The 25,578-nt window shown below is 38.2% G+C and overlaps 1 protein-coding gene across 6 annotated transcripts in view; it reads right to left on the bottom strand.

Moving 5' to 3' along the window:
• DIAPH2 (diaphanous related formin 2) overlaps positions 1–25,578 on the bottom strand; it is an 830,745-nt gene that overhangs the window by 214,440 nt on the left and 590,727 nt on the right. For all 6 annotated transcript variants that reach the window (XM_040999826.1, XM_040999825.1, XM_040999824.1 and 3 more), the window contains one exon: positions 7,965–8,129. In XM_040999826.1, the coding sequence (XP_040855760.1) occupies positions 7,965–8,129 (165 nt within the window). The remainder of the gene's footprint in view (positions 1–7,964; positions 8,130–25,578) is intronic.

Here is a 25,578-nt window from a genome sequence, read left to right on the forward strand (position 1 = left end):
ACATGGAGATGGACACTCTACAAGGTAAAATATATTAGCATTGACGCAGGAAAGCACAACGAAGGGTTATCTAGACTAAGGTGAGAGTGTTACGGAGGGCTTCTTAGAAGAAGTGATTTGAACCAGTTGCTAAATAACTGAAGAAGGAAAAGGGTTGGGGAGAGGCAGTTGGCATAGAGAGCACACAACAAGGAGGATTCCAGAGTGTCTGGTCTTCTACTGCCTTCCACAGGCCTAGGACCTCCTTTCTAATAAGAGATTTATAAGCAAACAGACAAGCAAATAAGGATGCAGTACAATGGAAAAAATTCAACAAACTGAAATGGTGGCATCTTCATGTTCAGATGCTAACCAGCATGCTTCGACAGGTATGTATCAATCTTAGTTAATCTTAAACCTCACTGAAAAAATCAGCTTGAATACTATACTGTTTACCTATCTTTCCCCCGCTTATTAGTATTAGGACACGCCTCAATGATAACTTCTTTATGAGGAACATTTATGTGAAAAATATTGTGTAATGTATTATTGCTAGAATTAACCGATATGGCATTTTTGTTTCCTGGTTTTAGTTTCGATTTTAATAGGAAAACTAGGTACTGAGTTGATTTTGCTAGTGTCATTGTCTTAGATTATAATGTAACATAATGTAACGTCTATTACATTGTCTCAGATTTTTAGACATTTCTAAAAACATCAGGAAATACTTTTTGAAAACGTATGGTATTTACAAGTTTTACAATATCAATGTAAAAAAGTATACATATTTTAAAAAGCATTCAGACCAACAGGTATTGTTGTGCTACTGTAGAATTTGGGTTTCCTTTAAAGTATGTATGCCATTACTGTATATTATTCTTTAGGATATATTTAGCTTTTAATACAAAAAACAATCATATCAGAAAAAATCAGAACATTCACTTCGGGCCCAAAGTAAACAGTGTAACAGAATACAGTAGTTGTGTAGATGACATCTTTTTCTAAAGAAGAATTCAATGATATGTGTATAATACAGTAAAGTTGACTCTCCAACACAGCTGGGGAATGAAGCATTCTGGCCAAATATTCTACTTAATAGAGTTACCATATATTTTACATGGATCGCCTATTTTCAAAGAGTTGCAATAGATCAAAATAAACCTAAGGCTATGTAGCCAGGGTGGTCCCAACTGAGCTCAAAGGGAATTATCTGGGTGTATGTGATTAACTAGAAGGAGATGGTAGACCTTAGGGCTCTATCTGCATGAAAGGATTCATGCTGAAATTTTATTTAGTCTTGTCTTCCAGGAAAAGGAGGATACATGCTTAGGTGCCTGAGTAAAAGGGAGGGAAGATAGGACAATGAAGAAACTTATGATATCCTGATCTCTTTCAGGTCTCTAGGTATTGAAACCGTTTAAAAAGCCTCCAAGGAGAAAGGAATGCGATGAGAAGTGAAAGAAACTGTTCTTATGAAGCATCGTATGAAGCACAGCTACTTTTGCACTGAGCATAACATCACGATGGAACGAAAGGATTTTAATCATCAGCGGCAAATTTGGAGCAATAGAAGATGGCACCCTTGTCCCACACATATGCATTTTCATTGAAGGTGACCTCAAGCAGTTCTGTCAGCAAAATGCATTTAGCAGAGAGGACCTCAAGTAGCAGTGAGGCAGAAAAAGCAGACTTTGTTCTGCTGGATGCTTCACCTCAGCACTCCAGAATAGTAGGCACTCAGTAGCTCGACTGTGAACAAATGTCAAATGGTGTCTATAGCTGACATGCTTTTAGCACCTGTAAGATGATTGCAGATGCACCCAGAGTAGAGACTCCGCAGGTACGTCATTCCTGCCAGTTGGGAGGAAAAGAAGACCTAACTTGGGATATTTGGGTTATAGTGGCACACCCTCTGAATGCCCAGATGATGAGATTCAGATACATGTACCTCACAAAGAAAACATTCATGGTCCTGCATGTTCTCAAGGTGGTATAAATGACTTATTTTATTGACAAGGAGGTACCTCCTTAAAGGGCATCAAATAGCAATTTGGATATAACAGAATTTTAGACAACAGTTTACAATGTGCATTAACACATTAACTTTTATAGCAAAATATTTGCTTTCTTGCAAAAGCCTACCATTTTAATGGTGCTATACTGTACTACGCTAAAGTTTCTTTTAAATGTCAAGTGCCTTGTGACGTGAAGTTTTAAAAATGTGTCAAAATAACTTATTATTCTTAGATCAGGAATTACACGCACAATCGTTTAATGCAGAAATTCATCTTCATTTCTTTAAAGGCAAATTGCCTTTAATGAATGAATAAAATTTTCTGCATATTATCAATCTAGTCTTTTGAGTCGAACTACATGCAGATGCTCACTTTGGCTTTCCAATTACATCTTAGATTTGGACATGATTGAGGCCTTGTAAAAGGAAAGATAGTTTAAGAGAGATGAAAGTTTCTCAAAATTGAGTACCTCCAGAAGAACATAGCTACACCGGGAGCACTCAGAGAAGTTTAAACTTTGAAAGAACAATTACTTAAAACAGAAGAGAGAACATCCCTGAGGATTAACCTAGAAGTAACCTTTGTTGTCACAACTCCACGTCTTATCAGCCATGGGAGAAATTAAGGCATCATCATAGGCACACACTGGCCTCTCAGTTTTCCTCTGGCTTTTTTTTTTTTTAAGGTATTATACAAAGCTTGGGGAGAAATATCGTGCTTTTATTTTAATGTCAACACTTTTTAAAAATTTATTTATTGGAAAGTAAGATGTACACAGAGGAGGAGAGACAGAGAGGAAGATCTTCCATCCGATGATTCACTCCCCAAGTGAGCGCAACGGCCGATGCTATGCCGATCTGAAGCCAGGGTCCAGGTACTTCTTCCGGGTCTCCCACGCGGGTGCAGTGTCCCAAGGCTTTGGGCCGTCCTCAACTGCTTTGCCAGGCCACAGGCAGGGAGCTGGATGGGAAATGGAGCTCCCGGGATTAGAACCGGCACCCATATGGGATCCCGGTGCGTTCAAGGTGAAGACTTTAGCTGCTAGGCCACTCCGCCAGGCCCTTCCTCTGTTTTTGATACTATGCTTGTAGTACTGTTCTAAGAGGCTCAGGTTCTCTTTAGAAATCTAGGTTTTGTTCTGCTGCATGCACTTGTCTCCCAGACTTGACTTTTCTTCCTTTGAGGCAAAAGTTAACTCTAAGTGTGGTCCATTCAGAGTCAATAATCCATCTGGCCTTGAAGTAATCATGGCTTTTTAGATTCTGTAAACCACTTCAATTTTTAAAAGTTCAGTTTTTTCCCCGAGTTCACAGGGAGGTCATGAAAGGATCCTAAGTCAGGAAGGTAACAATCACTTTGTTTCCTTTGTTTTTAATACAAATTTGACTATAATGTGGTGAATTGATTTGGAGCCAGAAATGGCTAAGAGAACAAGACACACATATTAGTCAGGAGGTCATTGTTATAGTCAAGCTGTAAGATGGTGGAGGCCCAGAACTATAAGAATATCTGTGGACATGGAGAGAAATAAGTGGATTTGGATTCAGAAAGCACATAGAAGATAGGGATAGCGGGCCTGGCACAATAGCCTAGTGGCTAAAGTTCTTGCCTTGAATGCTCTGGGATTCCATATGGCTGCCAGTTCTAATCCCAACAGCCATGCTTCCCATCCGGCTCCCTGCCTGTGGCCTAGGAAGTCAATGATGGCCCAAAGCCTTGGGACTCCGCACTCATGTGGGAGAGCTGGAGGACACTCCTGGCTCCTGGCTTTGAATTGGCTCAGCTCCAGCCATTGTAACTACTTGGGGAGTGAACCATCAGATGGAGGATCATCCTCTCTGTCTCTCCTCCTCTCTGTATATCTGCATTTCCAATAAAAATAAATAAATCTTTTAAAACAATAGGGCCTGGCGGCTTAGCCTAGCGGCTAAAGTCCTCACCTTAAACACACCAGGATCCCATATGGACTCCAGTTCTAATCCTGGTTGCCCAGCTTCCCATCCAGCTCCCTGCCTGTGGCCTGGGAAAGCAGTCGGGGACGGCCCAAAGCTTTGGGACCCTGCACCCGCGTGGGATCCAGAAGTTCCTGGATCCTGGCTTTGGATCAGCATAGCATCGGCCATTGCACTCACTTGGGGAGTGAAGCATCAGATGGAAGATCTTCCTCTCTGTCTCTCCTTCTCCTCTCTATATATCTGACTTTGTAATAAAAATAAATAAATCTTTTAAAAAATAAAATAAAATAAAAACAATCGAAGATAGGGGGAGCAAGACTTAACATGGCATAAAACCCCATGATTATTTGATGTCACTAGTCCTCTCACAGCCATTTAAATGCTCATCTAAGAGCTGATCTAAACTTTATCAGATGAATGGAAACACATACTTTGTTGAGCAGAAATCTGCTTGCATGATAAACAGTAAGTCAAATCTTCTTTTTAAATTATGTCAATAAGTCTAATAAATCTACCACATATTATGCCTATATTTCCTTATTTGAGGTGTAGAATGAGAACATGCAAATATTTATTGAGTACCTGGGTAACATTGTTCTTTAACAAAACAAAACAAAACATACAGAAGCAGCAGGAAACTGACAGATTTAAAAGAGAGAAGGATTATTTTTTTATATTTTATTTGAAGCTATGAAAGTTATTGAAGTATAATACTTGCCTTGAATACTTTCCCAACAGAAGAAATTAATGTTTATGCCTAAGCAAGATACTTCATGGTGGTGAGACATATAAGGTTCACTGACTTTGAATATTCTATTCAAAATATCACGAAGGAAAAAAAAGACTTTGTGCAGTCAACGATTTGAACTAGTAAAAAGACTGAAGCATAAAGCAAAATAAACAAAAAAGATGTTTAGACACTGCATAAATTTGGAATTTGATTTTCTTTCAGAAAATATTCAACTTACATTCATGGGTTATTAAGTAATCTTGCCTATATTATGGACTCTTTTTTTTTTAACTGAGATAAACTCACAGAAAATACCTAGAAAGCCACTCTTCATTCTAAATTTGGAATTATTTCTAATTACCTGTATCTCCACACTAATATATTACATATTCATTCTGAATATCTTTAATGTCCTCATTATTTGAATAATGTATAATATGAATGGTAATTAGTTATAGAGATTACCCAATTTTGCTTTTTCATTTGAGTGTGATTATATTGAAAAAGGTCTTAATCCAAAGTGCCAATCCTTTTTGTTTATTTCTATTTTTCCTATACTTTACATGATAACTCTAAGGAAGAATTTTTGGTATGTACATTTTGTATATACTGCGCATGCCAAATAGATCTTCCAAGATGAAATCCTGAGTTCATTTGGAAGTAATTTTTGGTAGCACATGAATCAGAACTCTTATTTTCTTCTCAGCACTACTGGTATTTTATTGCTTCCATCTGTAGTCCAATATGCTTTTAGCACTAAGAACCCTGAGGCCAAACACCAAGCACTAAGAAAATGGGAACTTGCGGCGATTACAATTTTTGTCTCTCTTTCAGGGTTTTTTCCCTCCCCTGGGAGAGTGAAATCACTTTAAGCCCACTATGAAACAGGAACATGGTGAGTACAAATGATTGACTGAAGTTTGTGATGCTGATTTAGGAATCTCTGACTTATAGGTTAGGTGTAAAACCTTTAAACCTGCATGTCAAATCTGTTTGTCAAACTCCTATGAATTTTTCTTAACTCTGCTCAAATGTCACATTCACTATAAAAGCTTCTCTGTCCAGCACAGACAAAGTTAGGCAGTTCCTCTCTTGTGTCACTATCATACCTCAATATATTCCTATGATAGCACTTATCAAACTATATTGCTTTTATTTTTGCTACCTCTTTCCACTCAGAGGGAGGCTGTTCTCTTTCTTTTATCTCTAGACCGGAACACTAACAAAACCTAGTTGGTTCTAAATAAATAATTGAAAGGATGATCAGAAAATCATTAATAACACTCAACATGTGGCAAATGCCAGGATATCTTTTCAAATGAGGAAGACATGGCAGGAATTATGATCTATAGTTTTTAGATATGGAAATCAGTTTCCAGAGTGGTTACAATGGCAAATCCAAGTTCAAACCAATTAAGAAGTCATACATCTAGTTCTTATGCTAGTGAGTACATAAAAATGTGTAGATAAAAGTGGTAGTAGTGGTGTATCTAAGAGAAAGATGGAAGTGGCTGGCCAGGAGTGCATTGGGGAAGCATTTTGGAGTGGTTGACATATAATAGGATCTGGTTACTTGTAAAATTAAACCTGAACAGGTTCACAGGAAGGCAAGTACATAAAAATTGTACATAAAAATATGAAATTATTTTCATCAAATAAGATTTACAACACATTCATTCTCTGTATTCAAGAGAAAATGCAAAAAACTCATAAAATATATCCTATATAGGTATATATGACTGTTAGCTGAAATTCAGACCATAACTCATAGACTAATAAAAGAAATATGTTGTTATAGATTTCCCGAGAATCGGTTTTCATTAAGAAAAATGGATAATAAATGACTTACCTAATGTCATATAGTGTTTGTGGCAGTACCAGGACACAAAATCAGGTCTCTTTAACAATAATATCTTCATTTTTAAACAAGTTATGATTGAGAAGTAATATTAGTTTTTAGCAAGACATCTAGGCATCTGGTGAATTTGACTATGTACAGACTATAATGCAGAAATTATAATTAAAAACACATTGTGACAAGGGAAAAATTACATTACTTTTCTGTGTCTGTGTATTGATATGCAAACTGTGTTTGGTTCTCATTTCTTTTCAACATTTTCTTTTTGAAAATAAGTAAATATAACTTGGTTTGTAAGTTCAAATCATATTTATGGTTTTAAGGTTTGAAAGTGATTTGATCATTTTCCTCTTCTCTTTGAGAATAAAATATGCACTACTATTTATTGATTAGATAAAAGTTTGAATATGTATATATTAAGTGGCAAAGACAAAAGTTAGTTAATATTGTCACCAGAAAAAGACAAATGATCATTTTCATAAGGGTTTTTGGTTTGGATTCTATTACTGAAGCTGCTTATTTAGTTTTTGGGACAAGTTCTGGGTTATATCTCCTGGGTTAGTAAGATGAAAACAATTTTGTTTCCACACGTATATTTGTTTCTTACAGATTTTGTAAGTCACATAAAAATCAAACAATTTCATGGGGTGACACTATTGACTGGGAGAGGAAGCTTTATTTAACAAATAACTTTGGAAATAGAAACACATGTCAAACTGCAATGAATTCATTTGCTAACTGCTGGAGGAAATCGCTGGAGTTCCTTTTTTCAAATATATGGACCTTTACCTATATACCACCTATTATGCATCTCTCTCTGCTACCATATGCTTTCTTCTACTGGTTCATGGGGTGCAGAGGAGATATGTTGCCACAGCATGTAGATAACACAACTTTATTCTAGCATCACAATCTGCATCCTAATTGCCTATCCCTAATACATGCAAAAATTTCCTTTTATTTCTAGGAGTGACAGTCTAAATTAAAAAAAATGAAAGATATTTAAGGTAATTTACACAGTCCAATTTAAAATCAGGTTTTCATTTAGGCTATCAAACTGACTTGTTCATCAGTTTATAATCACTTAATGTAGTAAATGAAAAATGATTTTATATATGCATTTTTAAGCTGGGTGAAATTATGTTACAAAAAAACAAAAATCACTTTAGTGCCAATTTACTTATTTTCTATAAATTTTTAATAGTGTTTCCCACACGCCTGCAGTTGAAGACAATTTAGTTAGAATCACATGTTACTTAAGTCAATCAAACATTTTGACCCATGTCACATGTATAAAAATGCTGTCAATTCTTGTTGAATGAATGACTATAACATACACTCCATATAGTCAATAAGCACATAAAAATGACCAGTGAACAAGAGCTCAAATGAAAGTGAAAGGCTTTGCAATAAGCTCAACTACTCACCAGAAACAAAGTTCGAAAGTTGCTGAGATCACCAAAAAATTCTTCTATGCTCACTGTCTTAGAGTCAAAGATGAAGTATTCTCCGAGATTCTCATAGAGCTTGACCATGTTGTTGTGCATGGTGGACAGTTTTTCATACTGGTCTCTGGCACTCTTTGTAAAACTGTAGCTTTGTGTTAAGGAAAATGATTCAGTGGGCTAAGGACATAAACAGGCATTTCTCAAAGGATCAGATAAAAAAAGGTGAACAGAAACATGAAAAGATGCACAAGATCACTAGCTACTAGAAAAACATAAATTAAAAACACAATGGATTTTGGTTTTACCCCAGTAAGAATATCCACCATACAAAATTCCAAAAATAACAAATGCTGGTGAGGATATGGAGAAAAAGTACCCTAGTACATTATTGGTGGGAATGCAAGTTAATAAAATTATTACAGAAAACAGTTTAGGGATTCCTCAGAAATCTGAAAACAGATCTGCCATATAATCTTGTGTGAGAAGTCATACGTAATAGTAGGCAGCTAAAAATCATATTTTTAAAAATATAAAATTGCATTTCCCAACCACCCCCCTCTTTTTTTTAAACTTTCCAAGAGCATGTTTCTTTCAAGGCCACATTCTCCCCTTGAGGAAGGACAGAGGGGCAGAATTAACATATCAACTCACCATCTCAGAGTTGTAACAAAAGCAAGGGTGAAGTGACCCACATAATCGCATCTCTGGGTCACTGTCTAGGAGATGGTGCCCCAGTGATCATCTTATCATTAGACGGAAGGAGCAAGTTAATCAGTCCCACCATTCAGAGGTTCTTTTTTTTTCAAAACCAGGTGCTATTATGCACAAATACTTCCCTTATTCTTTGAGTAACTCCCCTGGGATGATGCATAAAAACACCGTCCCCAACATTTCCTTGTTTTTGTTTTCTCTTTCCTTCCTTGGATATAGACTTCCTGGCATAGTGTGGCAGGAACCATTTTTCCCTCCTCCCCACCCCGGATTAAATCCTGCTTTGCAAACCGGAATTGTCCTCATGCACAACCTGGGCACACTTACAAAGCTGCAGACATTCACCTTTCCCTGGCTTCTCTGCCCACATTCCATTCCTGTTAGACCTCACCTCTCCTGGAACTCTCGAAAGTACACACATTAGAAATACAAAAAATCTTAATATTAATGTCGTTACTGTCTTTCCCAAGCAGTGAGCAGAGGGTGAAAAATAAAGACATACAGGGGCCATGTTTAAGGACATACCTTTCACTGGAGTCTGTCCTTGGGAAGCTAGAGAACTAGCAGGTATTGAGGATGTCAAGTGCCAGAATGAAGCAAGTGCGTGACCAAGAGTGTGAGTATCTTCCTGTTATGGGCCTTTATAGGGGCTTGTAAAGGGATTAGATATGCAACAACGCAGTACCACTCCCTCTCACATCCCAGGAGATGATAAGTGGGCAAAATGGAGCAAACCCCTAAGTGATGATGGGGGAGTGGTTTCCAAGACCCTGAACTAGTTACCTACCCCAAAATAAATCCTGTCTTTTGCAACAAAAGGGATGCAAATGCATTAGGCTTAGTGTAATTTGCCAACCTTCAAAAGAAATAACATTTATTTTCTTCGATTTGTGGTAGCTTAAGTACACAGTACAAAAAATGTAATATATATGAGTAAAACTGACAGCTTGAAATTTCATTATTGTTATAGATCTTGTGCATATTTCTGAGCAACAGCGTTGTTTTTACCTTATTAATTGTTGAGTTCTATGTTTATTGGAGAATGGACTTGTCACTATAAACTAAACTGAAGGCATATCATAGCAAAAATTTTTGAAAATTAAGGAAGGAGGAGAGACAATGGAGGGAGGAGAAAAGTAACATAAAATATGTTCTTTGTATACAATTATTTTTTTAAATTTATTTTTAAATTGAATTAACTTACTACTTTTATAAATGCATGTGTAGTGGGCAAATACTTGTAAATTAGATTGGGAAGGCTGCTGTGATACAACACTGCAGACTAGGTGGGACGAGTGCCGCATCCCAGCCTGTAACTGGTACAAGCTGCTTGGCAAGAACACTTCAGAAAAAAGGTTTTTAAGTAGGCTAATCATGAAGTATAAAGGAAATTAAAATAATTTTGCAATTTGAGTTAAATTCATTAAAATCAATCATGAATCAGAAATAAAATTGCTTTGATTGAAAAGTAATAGACCTGGAATTGTAAAAATGGGTTAATAGCACAGTTTGTTATATACCAATTTAGGATCCACTAGGCCGTTTTCGATATTTTATGCCGGCATTATTTTATCAGGTATTAATAACAGTACTACAGTACTTTGAAGTCTTGAAATATTTCATTTTAGCTTTTTTTTTTTTAATTCTTCAGTATGTTCTATTATAACCTGGGGCCAAATTTATTTTCTGTGAGAACAAAATATTAGTTTTACAAAGGAAGTATATGAAGAAACCAGGCCTTTTCTGGAAAATTACTTTGCAGCTGACACTTTCAGACTATACTATGATTTTAGAGGTGAGATGACCCCTACTTACATTCCTTTTCATATTACTTAATTATTAGCATTCACATTAGCAACACAACAACCCATTCCCTCCTAACATGTGACATTTAAATCTTTCAAGTTGCTAGTCCATTTTGACATTAATAGACCTGAAGGAACTAATACACTTCTGACAGGCTATACTTTCTTTTTAGCAACAAAAGAATCTATAATGCTTCATATTCATCCTGATTTTACCTTTGAGACTGTGTGAGGAGTTAGACTGGGCTGTTAGGGCATCCTAGGTCCCTGAGCCATTTTCTTCTCAAAGATAAAATGGCATTTTCCCCACCACGTCTTAGATTCACCAGAGTATCTTCCAAGAGACAAGGGCAGCATTAACATACCAATTCCCCACCTGAAGCATCAGCCATTGTCTCCGGCCACTGTGGGGGAGGGCCTCAGACTGGTCTCTTTACCTTTGAAAAGGGACCAAGGAAGTAGCAAGTCTGGCACCTTTCTGGGCCTTTTGTCTCAAAGCCAGGTACCATGGGGACCAGGAATTTCCTTTTATCTTTGGAGAAACCCCTTTGAAGTAAACCTTTAAAGGTGCTTTCCCCACCGTTAATATGGGTCTTTTTTTTCTCCCACTTATCCTCCTGCCACCATGGCAGAGGACTAGGGTTTTTTCCACTTTTCCTCCTGCCACTATGGCAGGGGGTAAGGGTCCTTTCTATCTCAAAGCCCCGTCCTGTCACTAGGACGGGAGCCTCTTTTCTCAGCTTTTCTAATAAATCTTACTTTAAAACAAAACTGTCCACACGAAAATTCTTCTTTCCTGCGAGGCAAGAATTGAGGTTGCTGCCGTATTGGGGGTCAAAAACCCTACAATATGACTATCACCATACCCTTCCTAATTTCTAAGAAAATGTTACATATCCTGTTTAAGTATAACAGAAAGAAGATAACTACTTTTCATATCTTACTACAGAATGAAAATAAAACTTTTGTTTTCTTAAAAAAAAATTAAAAAAAACCCCAAAACAACAAAAAAACCCTTTTGTTTTCTATTCTCCTTTCACTAAGTAAAATAGATTCATGCCAAACAGCACTAGCCAGGAACACTTTGCAAAGGTCACTTACTTGAAATCTATTTGCAATGCAAATTACCAAACAGTCTGTATATTTCAGAAAGCTCAACATCTGTAAGACATACAGAAAAAGCCAGCAATATAACAAAAAGGCAAAATTGGTATGTTTCCCCATTTATCCTAACACAATCTTCCACCAGTTTAAATATGTCCAATTTGATGCACAATTTTGTCAATTCATTTTTATGGAACAAAAAATGATTTTGGAAATTGTTGCTACACCAAAGTGTGAAAAATCTGAAAAATTCTGGGAATAGTTTATTTTAGAAATAACAAATGGAAAGCAGCCCAAACTTTAAGTGTCTCACTTATCTTAACAGTAATTACTTCATAAACCGAATAGATGGCATGAGTTGGCACGACTGCTACCATATAAACAAGTCCTACATGGGGTTGCAAGTAAAATAAAATCGGGAAAAATCATTTTCTTTTAAAGGTTCATATTTTTTCATTATCTTAAATGGGAGGCATGGAGGAAAGGAGGGAAGGGGAGAGAGAAAGTGAGAGAGAGAGAGAGAAGCAAAAGGAGAATTAAAGAGACAAAGAATGATATCTTTACCTGTTGCTGGTTCATACAGCAAATGCCCGCATGTAGCCAGGATTGGACCAGGCAGAAGCCAGGAGCCAGGAACTCTAAATGGGTGTCACATGAGGGTGGGTACAAGGGTTGGAGCCATCATCTGTTATTTTCCTGAAAGCATTAGTAGGAAGCTGGATCCAAGGCAAGAGAGTTGAGACTCAAACAGGTACCCTAAAAAGGAATCTAGATGCCCCGATTGGTAGCTTATCCTGCCACAATGGCTGCTCCAATATCATTCTTTCTCATTTTTTATTTCATTAAAATAATTTTATGTTATTTTGTTAGCTGCCACTGAACACATTATACTGGTTGATACTATAAAACACTGTGACTGACAGAATGAGCATTAAAACCTTCATCTTCACCCTGAAAAGTTCACAAGTGAATATTACAAATATTTCTACTAGCATCAATATCTATCACAAAAGGACTTTGTATCATTTACAACATATTTTCCCTTCATTGTTTCTCGTATTTTTCATGAAAACCTTTTTAAATAGGCAGATAAGGGGGGTATGTGGCTCAGCAAGGTGCCTGCAGCTCTTAACATAGTGACAATTCCAGCCATGGATGCTCTGCTTCCTTCTGATCCACTTTGTGTTAATGTTCCTGGGATGCAGGGATGGCAAGTCCAAGTACTTGAGTTCTCATTGTGAGAGGAGTTAGACTGGGTAGTAGGCAGTTAGGGTATTCTGGGTCCCTAAGTCATTTTTCCTGGAATATAAAGGGGTATTTTTCCCCACCATGTCTTGGATTCCCAAGAGCACCTCTCTCCCAAGACAAGTGATATTTTAACATATCAGGAACATGCTTCCCCAAGAGACAAAGGTGACATTAACATATCAATTCCCCACCTGAAGTCTCTGCCTGATTCTGTCTCCAGCCATTGCCAAGGGGGAGGGCTTCAGACTGGCCTCTTTATCATTAGAAAGGGACCAAGGAAGTTGGCCAGTGACACCTTTCTGGGCCTTTTGTCTCAAAGCCAGGTACCATGGAAACCAGGAATTTTTTTTGTTTATACAGAAACATCTTTGAGGTAAACCTTTTAAAAATGCATTCCCCACCATTGATAGGGGTTTCTTTTTCCACTTTTCCTCTTGCCAATATCTCAGAGGACTAGCGTTTTTCTCTCTTGCTTTTCCTCCTGCCACTATGGCAGAGGACTACGGTCTGTTAGTTATTTAAAAAAGAGATGGAAGAGTTCTAGTTCTAGCTCATAGGATATTACGATACTTTACGCGCAGCTAATTCTCGCAACCTGGTTCTTTACCCTGAGCTGAAAACACCAGACGCAACGAGGTATCTTAGGAGGTTCATTCCAGCGGGGCAGGAACAAGGTGAAGGTAGTGGAGGTCAGGAGGAAAAGGGGGAAGAGCAAGGAAGAGGAGGCCAAGAAGGAGAGGGAGAGAGAGAGAGAGGGAGGGAGGGAGAGAGAGAGAGAGAGAACTGCACCTGGAGGCTTTAGTGGGGCAGGAACAGGGGAAGGGGAAGGGAAAAGGGAAGGAGAGGGGGAGAAGGGAGGCCAGAAGGAGGAGAGAGGAAGAGCAAGGAAGGGAAGGCCAAGAAGAAAGAGAGAGAGAGAGAGACAGAACGAGAACTGAGTGGGGCAGGAACAGGGGAAGGGGAAGGGGGGGGAAGGGAGGAAGAGCCAAGAAGATAGAGAGAGAGAACCGCGAGGCCTTAGTGGGGCAGGAACAGGGGAAGGGGAAAGGGAAGGGGAGGGGGGAAAGGAGGCCAGAAGGAGAGAGGGGAAGAGCAAGGAACAGGAACCAAGGAGAGAGAGAGAGAGAAAACCGTACCTGGAGGCCTTTTTTGTCTGCCAGGTGTGGGAGGCAGGGATTGGGAGGGATTGAGGGCAGGCCCCAGGGGATTGGTGCCTGCAGGTGAATGCCTGGGGATGATTGGTGAGTGGGCGGGTTTGGGGAAGGGGCTGGGAGATTGGGGGTGGGATTCTCAGGTGGAATGCCAGGTTACATCTGATTGGTGGATGGCTGGACTGGCACGAATTCTGTGAGCTTTGAGGAAGAAGAAATGGTGCAGGGTCCAGGGTGGGATATTGGAATAAGTCCTTACAGGGTCCTTTCTATCTCAGAATTCCCTCCTGTCTCTAGGATGGGAGTCTCCTTAATAAATCTTGCTTTAAAACTAAACTGTGTCCACACGAAAATTCTTCTTTCCTGCCATACAAGAATTGAAGTTGCTGCCGTATTCGGGGTCAAAAACCCTACAACAGTTTCCTATGGATGGCTTAAGAAAATTATTGGAAGATGGCCCAAGTGTTTGGATCCCTGATACTCATGTGGGATACATGGATGAATTCCCTGGTTTCAACCTGTCTCCTTCTTACTACTCTGGCAATATAGGCACTGAAGCAGCAGATAAAGATTTCTGTTTTTCTTCCTTTCTTTCTGTAACTCTACTAGAGTACATAAAAGGAAGCTAAGCCTGGACCCTTTGCCACAGCCTAGTGGCTAACATTCTCGTCTTGCACATTCTGGGATCCCATATGGACACTAGTTCCTCTCCAAGTGGCTCCACTTCCCTTCTAGCTCCCTGCTTGTGCCCTGGGAAAATAGTCAAGGACAGCCCAAGGCCTTGGGATCCTGTGCCCACGTGGGAGACCCATAAGAAGCTCCTGGCTTTGGAAGAGCATAGCTCTGGCCATTGTGGCCACTTGCAGTGGGGGAGGTGTGGGGGGGAGGGGGGTGGTGAACCAGTGAATGGAAGATATTTCTCTCTGTATCTCCTTCTCTCTGTAAATTATTTTTTAAGATTTATTTTATTTTTTATCACAAAGTCAGATATACAGGCAAGAGGAGAGACAGAGAGAAAGATCGTCCATCCAATGATTCATTCCCCAAGTAACTGCAATGGCCAGAGCTGCACCGACCTGAAGCCAGGATCCAGGACTTCCTCCAGGTCTCCCACACGGGTGCAGGGTCCCAAGGCTTTGGGCTGTCCTCTAATGCTCTCCCAGGCCACAAGCAGAGAGCTGGATGGGAAGTGGCACCTCCGGGACTAGCACCGCACCCATATGGGATCCTAGTGCATTCAAGGCGAGGACTTTAGCAACTAGGCCACCGAGCCCCTCTCTGTAAATATTAAAAAAAAAATCTTTAAAGAAAAAATGTTTAAAAGGAGGCTAAACCTACCAGAAGATGCTTACAATGTGTTACCAAGAACACTTTGCAAAGTCTAGAAGGTATTAAACATATTTAAAATGTCAGTATCACCTTTACAACAATTTACATTTTTTCACATTTTTGTAACATGAAGAAATTTCAGTGAACTGCTACACAACCAGTTTAAGACAATTGGTAAACATGTAAATTTCTACAATTGTATTAAACATCATGGTAGTTCCTACCGTTTGCTCTTTGAATTAATATTTTATTCATTATTATTGTTGAGGTAGTGAAAGGAAGCTGTAAGTTTGCATTTCTTACAGAATATTTATGAGTATAATGCTTTGCTACAAAATTCTTTTGAAAGTATACACATTAATTCAAATATTGCAAAAAGCTAAGGCCACTTTCTTTCAAGACAAGAAAGTAACCCAAATTGTTTTTATCCATAGACCACAACACCATTAGGAGTGATAAAGTAGGACTTTCAAATGAACAAATACTTTACAGAAATAAAAAATAATTAAAAAGAGGAGAAATCCTATTATTAAAATTTAAGAGTCTTGAAAACCAGATAAAAGCATCCGTTGTCCCCCCCATCACAATTGCTAGCCCTTTTTCTGTGCTATCAGTCCTCTATTACTCTTTTGAGGTCTCAGCAGTATCTATTCAGTTTCTGTGACACATTCTCTCACGTTTATACATTGGTATCTCTGACCTCCTATCCTATGGCAACTTTCAAAACATGTTAGAGTACCATGACGTCTTGGTCCTGGAATCTCTGTCTCCTTGTATATTCTCTGTCAGGATGATCTCAACAATCCACATGGCATTAAATACCATCTAATGATGACATCCACATTTATCTAATATAACCCAAACCTCTCCCCTGATGTAGTGATACAGACTTTTACAAAAGCTGCCAATTCTATTTAAATGATTTTGTTTTGTGGCTTTTCATTTAAGGGAATGTAGTAGAGACTGTTACATACAGATGTGAAGATACAGTGAAGTGTACACCTCTAGTTACAAATCAGAGATGGACTCCCAATGAAACAGTTGAGTGCATCTTGACAATTAGATGCTCGACTCTGCTACTGTTCATGCCCACAATGTCAGGGTACACTTAAATGGTAGAATGATGGACATATGACTGATTGTGAAGGGGGACACGGACTTGGGGAGAGGAAAAGGGAAGCCCTGGAGTTTATGGAACTGTGTCATGAAATAATTAATTTAAAAAATACTGAGAATGAATCACCTGGTAGAAAAGAAATCTTGTAAATAAAGAGAACAGCACATGCAAAGGCCCTGAGTTGTTTATGGCCTTGGTATGTCCAAGCAATCTAAAGGTTAATATATCTAGGCACTTCTTAAGATGAGACTATAAAACAAAATGATTCTCAATTCTAATGTTACCTACTCAATCAGATTTCCCCAACCATCCAATCTAAAATATTCACACCTATCCATATTACTCTAGGCTATTTGATTTCTAACTGAGAACTTAGTTACTACCTAATGCTACGTCTTTTCTTTATTTACCTGTTTATTGCCCACCTTTCCTCAATTAAATATAGGGCTATTAGAGTAGAATTTATCTTTTTGTTGGCCATTCACTCATGAGAACTTTGAATAGTGCCTGGCCTATAACAGAAATAGTAACCATAATAAACAGATGAAAATTAGCAGCAACAATGTTAACTAAATCTAAGTTCTTAGCTTTTAAAAAATGTATGAAGTGCAGGCAACTTAAACGCACCAATTTGAGTCCCGGCTGCTGTATGTCTGATCCAGCTCAATGTTAACGGTTTGAAAAGCAGCAGAGGATGGTACAGGTCCTTGGAGACCTGGAAGAAGAATCTGGATCATGTCTTAGGACAAGCTCAGCTCCGGCAGTTATGGCTATTGAGGAATGAACTATAAGATGGCAGACCTCTCTCTCTCTGTATCTCCTATCTATAACTTTGCCTTTCAAATAAATAAATGGTTTAGGATTTTTTACGCTGTATGTAACACCACAGAATGTTTCCCATAGATTATTTAGTATAAGAGCTGATATATATATCTCTTAATTGCCTAAGGTCACATAGCTATTATGTCTGAAAATGTAAATAAAGTAAATTTGGTTTCAGGGATCATACTCTTTTAATTTTGAATTTTTAAATTTTATGGTACAATTCCGTAGTCTGGGATTCCTCTCCCAGATTCCCACCACCCAAGTGATTTTCTCGAAGTTGTTAACAATAGTCCTTCATAAGGAGCTATAATTCCATCAGTCTGTTATTCAAGTATGCCCCAACATAGGGATCACATATTTAAGCACTGCTCTGTATAGTTGTTTAAGAAATAAATGCTGGCCAAACGCAGTAACCTAAGTGGCTAAAATCCTTGCCTTGCGTGCTCCGGAATCCCACATGTGTACCAGTTTTAATCCAGACAGCCCTACTTCCTGTTCTGCTCTCTGATTGTGGCCTAGGAAAGCAGGCAAGTACAGCCCAAAGCCTTGGGACCATGTGCCCACATGGGAGACTCAGAAGAAGCTCATGGCTTTGAATCAGCTCAGCTCCAGCTCTGGCTACTACTTGTGGACTAAATCAGTGGACAGAAGATCTTCCTCTCTGTATTTTCTTCTCTTTGTATATCTGACTTTCCAATGAAAATAAATAAATCCTTAAAAAATATTTCTTAATTAAAAAAATCAAATTTACATTGAAATGGAAACTTATGTAACACAGTATTGGAAGATGGGCTAGGGGTGATTTGAATATGTAGAAAACAAAAATCGCTTATGAGACTTCAGATAAACCAATTTTGTAGCCAATTTTATTTATGGTAACATATTAAAGTGTTTATTAATTTAAAATTATTTTCCTATTTTTATCATTCCTGTCTTGTAAAGTATTTTTCAATATCAGGACAGTAAACCTACCGGTTTTGTTGTAAACATATATATATAATAGCTAAGGAAGAGAAAGACTGTTTTACCAGTTCTGAATTAAAATGGGCTGTTCTTACCCCTTACATATGATTATAAAAATTGAGTATAACCAGAATCTCAGAAAATTAGTGGTAAACCATTGATGAACTTGACTAGTTCAGGCAGCCTTTCCTTAACTGTTACATGAGTCAGATTTTCACTTCTAGAGTGAAATGCTTGAAGCAGGCTAATAGCTTTCTGTGTTGAATGTTCAAGTCCAAACTTGGGAATTTCCCTTGAATGGGCATCTGGTAAAGTAGCAGGGCACAATGGTATAGTACCTGGTGAATCAAGAAGCAGAGAGTATCTGGGACTCCGCAGTCAACCTTCACAAGATTTACCTTTACAGGGAAAGCCTCCAATGACTTAAGACCCACCCATTAGGCTAACATCCTAAACATGATAATTGGATCCTATTTCTGTCCTATCATTCTTGGCTTATAACTTTGAACTTCAGCCATCTGTAAGGATTCCAGATTCAGATTTTATTTAAACCCTAGCTGCTGTGCGTTGAGAGCACTAAAGATTGGTTATGGGAACACTGTTAACTAGTGCTAGAACATCTCCTAATCAACTAAGGCGGAGAGTATGGTGAGACACAACAAAAGGGAATTTTCTCCTGAGTTCCACATTTCTGAGTCTTTGGAGCCATAGAGTGGCAACAGCTCTCACAGTTTCAAAGGACGGGGGTGGGAGTGCGGGGAGAATGATTGGACTACCCTGGGAACAACACTTAGATTGGATTCCTCCTAGCTGCTTAAGCAAACTTTTAAGTCCTAGGGTTATTTAAAGAGAACCTTAGGGAAACAACAGACTTTCCAAAATGGGAGTAATTCCTAGTAATTTATATCCTAAACAAAAACATAACCTTAAGATGGTAGAGTGGGACCTATCTAATGCATATAAGCTTATCAAATGTAAGGGCTGCAGAAGCAACACAGGGCAGTTTTTCTTTTACTAACTCCACTTTAAAATTCCCTGTTCTTTACAAAGACAAATATTTTTGATTTTTCACACTTGGAAGTTATTCAAGATAACTGTGGGGCCTGGCACGCTGGCCTAGTGGCTAAATCCTAGCCTTTCACGTGCCAGGATCCCATATGGGCACCAGTTCTAATCCCAGCAGCCCCACTTCCTGCACCCGCGTGAGAGACCTGGAGGAAATTCCTGGCTCCTGGCTTCACATCAGCACAGCACCGGCCATTGCACTCACTTGAGGAGTCAATCATTGGACGGAAGATTTTCCTCTCTGTCTCTCCTCCTCTCCATAATAAAAATAAATAAATCTTAAAAAAAGAAAACTGAATGAATCCTCCCTAACAGAAGTGTTCTTTGCAGGGTTTGTAAATGAAAATGTGTGCAGTATTTTAAAACACTAATAAGTAAGATACCATTCCTATGAAAATATTAATTTGAAATCAATTTCATTTAAATCATGATTCTGAAAAGTTAACTTAGAAAACATATATATCATAAGCTACACAAAGTATTTTTGTGTTAATTCATTTGAAAATATGACCCAGGAAAGAAGTGATCACAATTACTTGAGTATTGATGTACTATGTATACTTGTCTAAAATTTTGTCACCTATGTTTTTGTGTGATTATACATAAATTTATAGATTATATTTGTGTTTAATAGAGTAGCAGTGTTGAGTTAAAATTCAGCCTGAAATAATAATTCCTCCATCAGCTAATATTCAGATATAGAACAAGATATTTCCTTTATACTTTCATGGGCATTTTATATTGGTTTTGATGACTTTAGGAAGCTGCTACACTGTTCATTAACTGGAAGGAGAAGGCAGTTCAATTTTTTGTCCCTTACCTGGTAACAACAGCATCATTTCATCAAATACTATGTGGAGAAAACTATTACTGTACTTAAGTTTGATGGAAGAAGCGATTGTTATTAGAAAATACTTTTCCATTAGAACTATAATAAGCATTAGCAGAGAACTGGGGATGAAAGAGTTTATATATTTATAGCTATTTGAATCAAACCAGTTCTTAAAATTTATCATCTTCATAGGCAGTATATCAGTTACTTATCAACCTTGAAACATTAAATATCATTACTGCTGGATTGTTGAAGAACATGGAAAAATCAACTTGAGATCCACTTAACCTTCACACAAGCTTTAGCCAGCTCCATAGCATAATTATGCAGTTGAATAAAAAGAAGTCAGAAATATACAATCTAGTAGGAAATACAGACAGCATTTCCACTTTGAATAATCTGTCAGAGAAACTTCCTCTAAATGTTAGGACCAAAATATGAAATTTTCCATTTAATTTGAATAAATTAAGTCAGAACTTATTAATATGTCAAATATTTTAAAAATAACGTGAGTGCATAATTTTAAAAGGTTAAAATTAATTTACTAAAAACACATTATGTGATGATTATGCATTGACAAATATTTCAAAATGTGAATCATTAGCAAAAACAATATAGGATGCATGCATTAATTTTCACCTGTATTCAATGCAACACTTTGAAATACTTCAGGATATAGACTCAAAATTATGCTTAAAATCAGGTTACTAAAGTAAGGTATGAGATTTAAATAATCTAACAGAGATGGCATAGTCAATGATAAGAATGCTGAAACATTTCTTGAATTTTTAACCTGTAGAAGGCAATTATGCTATCAGAAAGATGAAAATATTCTGTAATGAACTCATATTCCCACAGACAGCCTGAGTCACCTGGGACAAAGAAAATGCTTTTAGGAACAGGTGTTGGCGTGGCAGTAAAGATGCATTCCGTGTAGGAGAACTTATGGTTAAGTTGCAGCTCTGCTCCAAGTCCAGCTTCCTGCTTATGCAAACATTGGGATGCAGTAGGTGACAACACAAATACTTCAGTCTCTGCCCCATGCAGGAGGCCCTTAAATGGCCTCCAGGATTCTGGGTTCAGTCTGGTGAAGTCCTTACTTTTATAGTGTTTGGGGAGTGGACCAAAAAAGGAAGATCTCTTTTTTCTTTGCTTTCTAATAAAATAAAAGCAGAAATAAAGAAAATGCCTTTAGAGTAGCTTCCAGTTAGTAGCATAAATGTAATACAAATAGAGATAAAAGGGAGATTCAAGATGGCAGAATAGGGTAAGGACACATTTAAATGGACAGAAAAATGTTTAATCAGGATGAAGCAGAGAGGACACATTCCAGGAAATAGGAGAGGACAGAACAACAGCAGAGGGGTACCTGGAGACTGACAGACACAGGAAAGCAGTGGAAAAATGGTGTGGTGTTGCAGTGACTGATACCCCAACAGCATTCAGCTAACGATGATCTGAACTCCAACAGCAGCTGGAAATCCACCAGCAACTAGGTGAGAAGGGATTTTCATTGGGAGCTTAGGAGGTGAACCCAGACAAAGAACTGTCCATCCTGCTGGTTTGTTTGATTTGACCAGGAGTAGAGACAGAGCAGCAGATCTCAGATGGGCAGTGCGAGAACAGAGTGGATTTCACAGCCCAGTGAGGCCCTACAGCCAAATTGGGCACCATTTTGTTTAGGAGGCAAATGCAAGGGAAAGGACGGAGCATAAACTGAGCTGGGAGGGAACTCATTTCTGACAGTGAACTGTATCAACGTGGCATTCTACAGGTTCCACCCAAGACAGGTGTGGGTAGCACTCAGAGCTGACGGTCCGCAGATCAAGAACTCCAGTAGTGGTATGTCCGGCACCATTTTGTATAGTGTGACAAAAGCTTTAGGACTGCAGGCGACAACAGTGAACTGTGCATGTGCTGAACTCACGAGAACTCACTGAGTTCTGTGGATTACACTGGTCCAACAGGAAAATAATACTGACTGTGGCATCGTACGGGTCAAAATAGGTCCGTGTGGCACCCAGACCTAACGTCCAACAGGTTCTGGCAAGATCAGCACCACCAACAACCTAGCTATATAGGATGCCTGGTGTCTCCCTAATCCAGGGACCTGCTCCAACTGGAAGTGGGAGAAAGGCTATACAGACAATGGCACAGCCTCAGCACAGTATCACAGGAGGTGGAGATTGGTGAGCCAGGAGTTGGGGCTACCGAGTTCTTCGTGGAAATCTAACATAAGAATCCAGACCTGGAACTCGCTGGAGGGAGAGGCACAATTGGCTGCAAGAAAAGAGATGTGTACCAACTGCAATAACTAAAGTCAAACTGTAGACCTGTGGGTGACACAGCTTAGAAACCTGCCCCATGGAGAAGACTCTACTAACCAGAAGTACAATGACCAAGAGCAAAAGAAGAGACAAAGGCACAATGAATGTTACTGAAGACTCTCCTGTGAAGGAGCAAAACCCTATGCCAACCTCAGAGTTCACTGAAGAAGACATTGAGAATATGGGGGACACAGAATTCAGAAAACTCATTTTAAAGCTTCTGATCAACAATGAGAAGCACACGAGTTCAAAGAATTTAAAGAATATTTTACACAAGCAATAGCAGCAATAATGCAAATCAAGGCTGATATATCAGAAATTAAGAACAAAGTAGAGCAAATTAAAAGTACAGTGGAGAGGCCCCAAAATAGACTGAAGCAAATAGAAGAAAGAATCTCATAATTGGAAGATATTTCCTGTCATCAGGGGGAAGCAAACAAAAAGGTGGAAGCAGAGCTGGATCAGGCCAAAAAAAAGTATTCAAGAATTGAAAGACACTATTAAGAGGCCTAATATAAGAGTTATGTTAGTCCCAGAAGGTACTGGAAGAGAAGCTGAGTTTACAAAAATATTTAAGGAAATAATAAGGGAAAATTTCCCCCATCTAGAGAAAGAATTGGGAAACAACATCCAGGAGGGGCACAGAACTCCCATCAGGTTTTTCAAAAGCTATCTTCACAAAAACACATGATCATCAAGCTGTCTTCAATCAAACATAAGGAAAAGATCCTTAAATGTGCATGTGAAAAAAATCAGTTGACATATAAAGGAATGCCAGTTAAACTCACAGGAGACCTCTCACAAGAAACTCTACAGGCAAGAAGAGAATGGAGTAACATATTCCAGATTCTCAAAGCAAAAAATTGTCGGCCTAGGATAACATATCCAGCAAAGCATTCCTTTGTCTTTGAAAATGAAATGAAATTCTTCCACAGTAAAGAAAAGTTCAAAGAATTTGCCTCTTCCAAACCTGCCCTACAAACGATACCTCAAGATGTTCTCTTGACAGAGAAGAGGAATAGCACCCACCAAAACCAAAGGCAAATGGGAAGACATCTCAGTAAAATGACAACAGAAGACTAAATCAATGAACAACCCATTCCTAAAACGACAGGATCAAAATACCACCCATACATATTAACGCTGAATGTAAATGGTTTAAGCTCAAACAAACGTCATAGATTAGTAGACCGGATTAAAAAAAAAAAACATCCATTTGTTGTCTAGAAGAGACATATTTCACCAACAAAAATCAGTGGAAACCATAATGCGTGGGTTTTGATGTTTTCGATTAGTTTCATCTCTTCAAAACACTTTGTTCTGATTAAATTCTTCTATGACATATATCATACAGTAGCATAATTTTCTGATTTTCTTGATTTTTATCTCTTCAGCTACATGTTAGTCATTTAGTAGCATGTTATTTAACTTCACGGTGTTGTTAATTTCTTTTTTCTTCCTGATGTTAATTTTGTTTTGTGGCTCTTCATTTAATGGGATGTATAGTAGCTGTGTAACATGTTATTTAACTTCATGGCATTGTAAATTTCTATTTTTCTTTCTATTGTTGATTTTGTATCATGATTTTTCATTTGAGGGGATGTACAGTAGCTGTGAAATGGAGACTAACATATCCAGATGTGAGGATACAATGTAGTACGCATTTCTACTTCCAGACAAAGATGGACTTACAATGAAACTTTTTACTATATCTTGACAATAGGATGCTGGACTCTCTGCCATTGTCCATGTGCATAATACATATGACTATGTATGATGAACTATACTTTAGTAATGATATAGAGGAACTCGGTGGGGGGGGGGATGGGGCTGGGATAAGGGAAATACCAGGAGCCAATGGAACTGTATCATACAATGATGATGATGATGATGATGATGATAATGATAATAAAAGGAAAATGTGAAAAAATAGAGATAAAAATATTTAAAACTCCAACTGTTCTCTACCCCTTTTTCTTTCACTAACATCTATCTTTAATATTTTTTTTTTAATTTAAGAGGCAGAAAGAGAGAACGAGAGGCAGACAAATAGAGCTCTCATTCATTTTGGAGAGAGAGAGAGAGAGAGAGAGAGAGAGGCATGGAAAGCTTCCACATGTTGGTTCAATCTCCAAATGCCCACAATTTCTAGTACTGGAACTACTGAAGCCAGCAACAAAGAACTCAATGCATGTCTTTTAGGTAGCTAGTAGGAAGCCAAGGACTTGAGTTATTATTGCTGCCTCTGAGGGTGAATATGCATAAACAGGAAACTGGAATTGGGAGTAGAGATGGGAACTGAACTTAGGTACTATGGAATGCAGGCATTTTAATCTATGGGTTAAATGTTAAAGCAAAAGGCCACTTCTCCTTGTGCTTTTTCTTTTCCTTCCATGGAAGACAGAAACTATCCCTGAATTCTTAGTTTCTCAGAAGGATTTTTTTCACCCATTTTATTCTAACAGTATGACCAAAGGTCTATTTACTATGTCAAGCTTTTTCTCAGATATAATGATAAAGTAGTGAACATTCAAAGAAGGGTACTGCTTTTCTAGGAAATAACAGTTTAATGGGGGGGGAGGTTAATACATTTAACAAATAAATACAGAGGTTTTAAAACTGGAAATTGAAAAACATGACTGCAAAGCACAGTTTGTCATGAGACTATACTTGGGGGATGTACCTTAGACTTCTGAGAAGCAGAGTAGGACGAGGGATCTAACAACACCTCAGGGAGGATTAAATGTGAAAAAAAGACCTGATGGCAAGACCCAGGAGAAGGTGGTACATTGCAGTAAGGTGAGGCGATGCTCAAGAACATAGTAAATATTCTGGGAACACAAAAAGAACAAGCCTATAATGCAAGAGCCCATGACCATGTGTGAGAAAGGAGGTAGATGGATTTTGAGGTGTGAAGCACTATTAAGTATTTTACAAATTTTCCTGAGGAGATTGATAAGTTTTAAGTAGGAAAATGGTAGGCTCAGATTTCACTTGTTTAAAAGACATAAAAATACCAATACTACCCAAATTAAAATATATAAACACACATAGCACACACAAAACAAAAATTCCTAGGACTAACAGAATATTAAATATTGCTCAAATGATGGCTA

This window comes from Ochotona curzoniae, unplaced genomic scaffold (assembly GCF_017591425.1).
Source record: "Ochotona curzoniae isolate NIBS_2020 unplaced genomic scaffold, NIBS_Ocur_1.0 scaffold_1852, whole genome shotgun sequence".
Lineage (NCBI taxonomy): Eukaryota > Metazoa > Chordata > Mammalia > Lagomorpha > Ochotonidae > Ochotona > Ochotona curzoniae.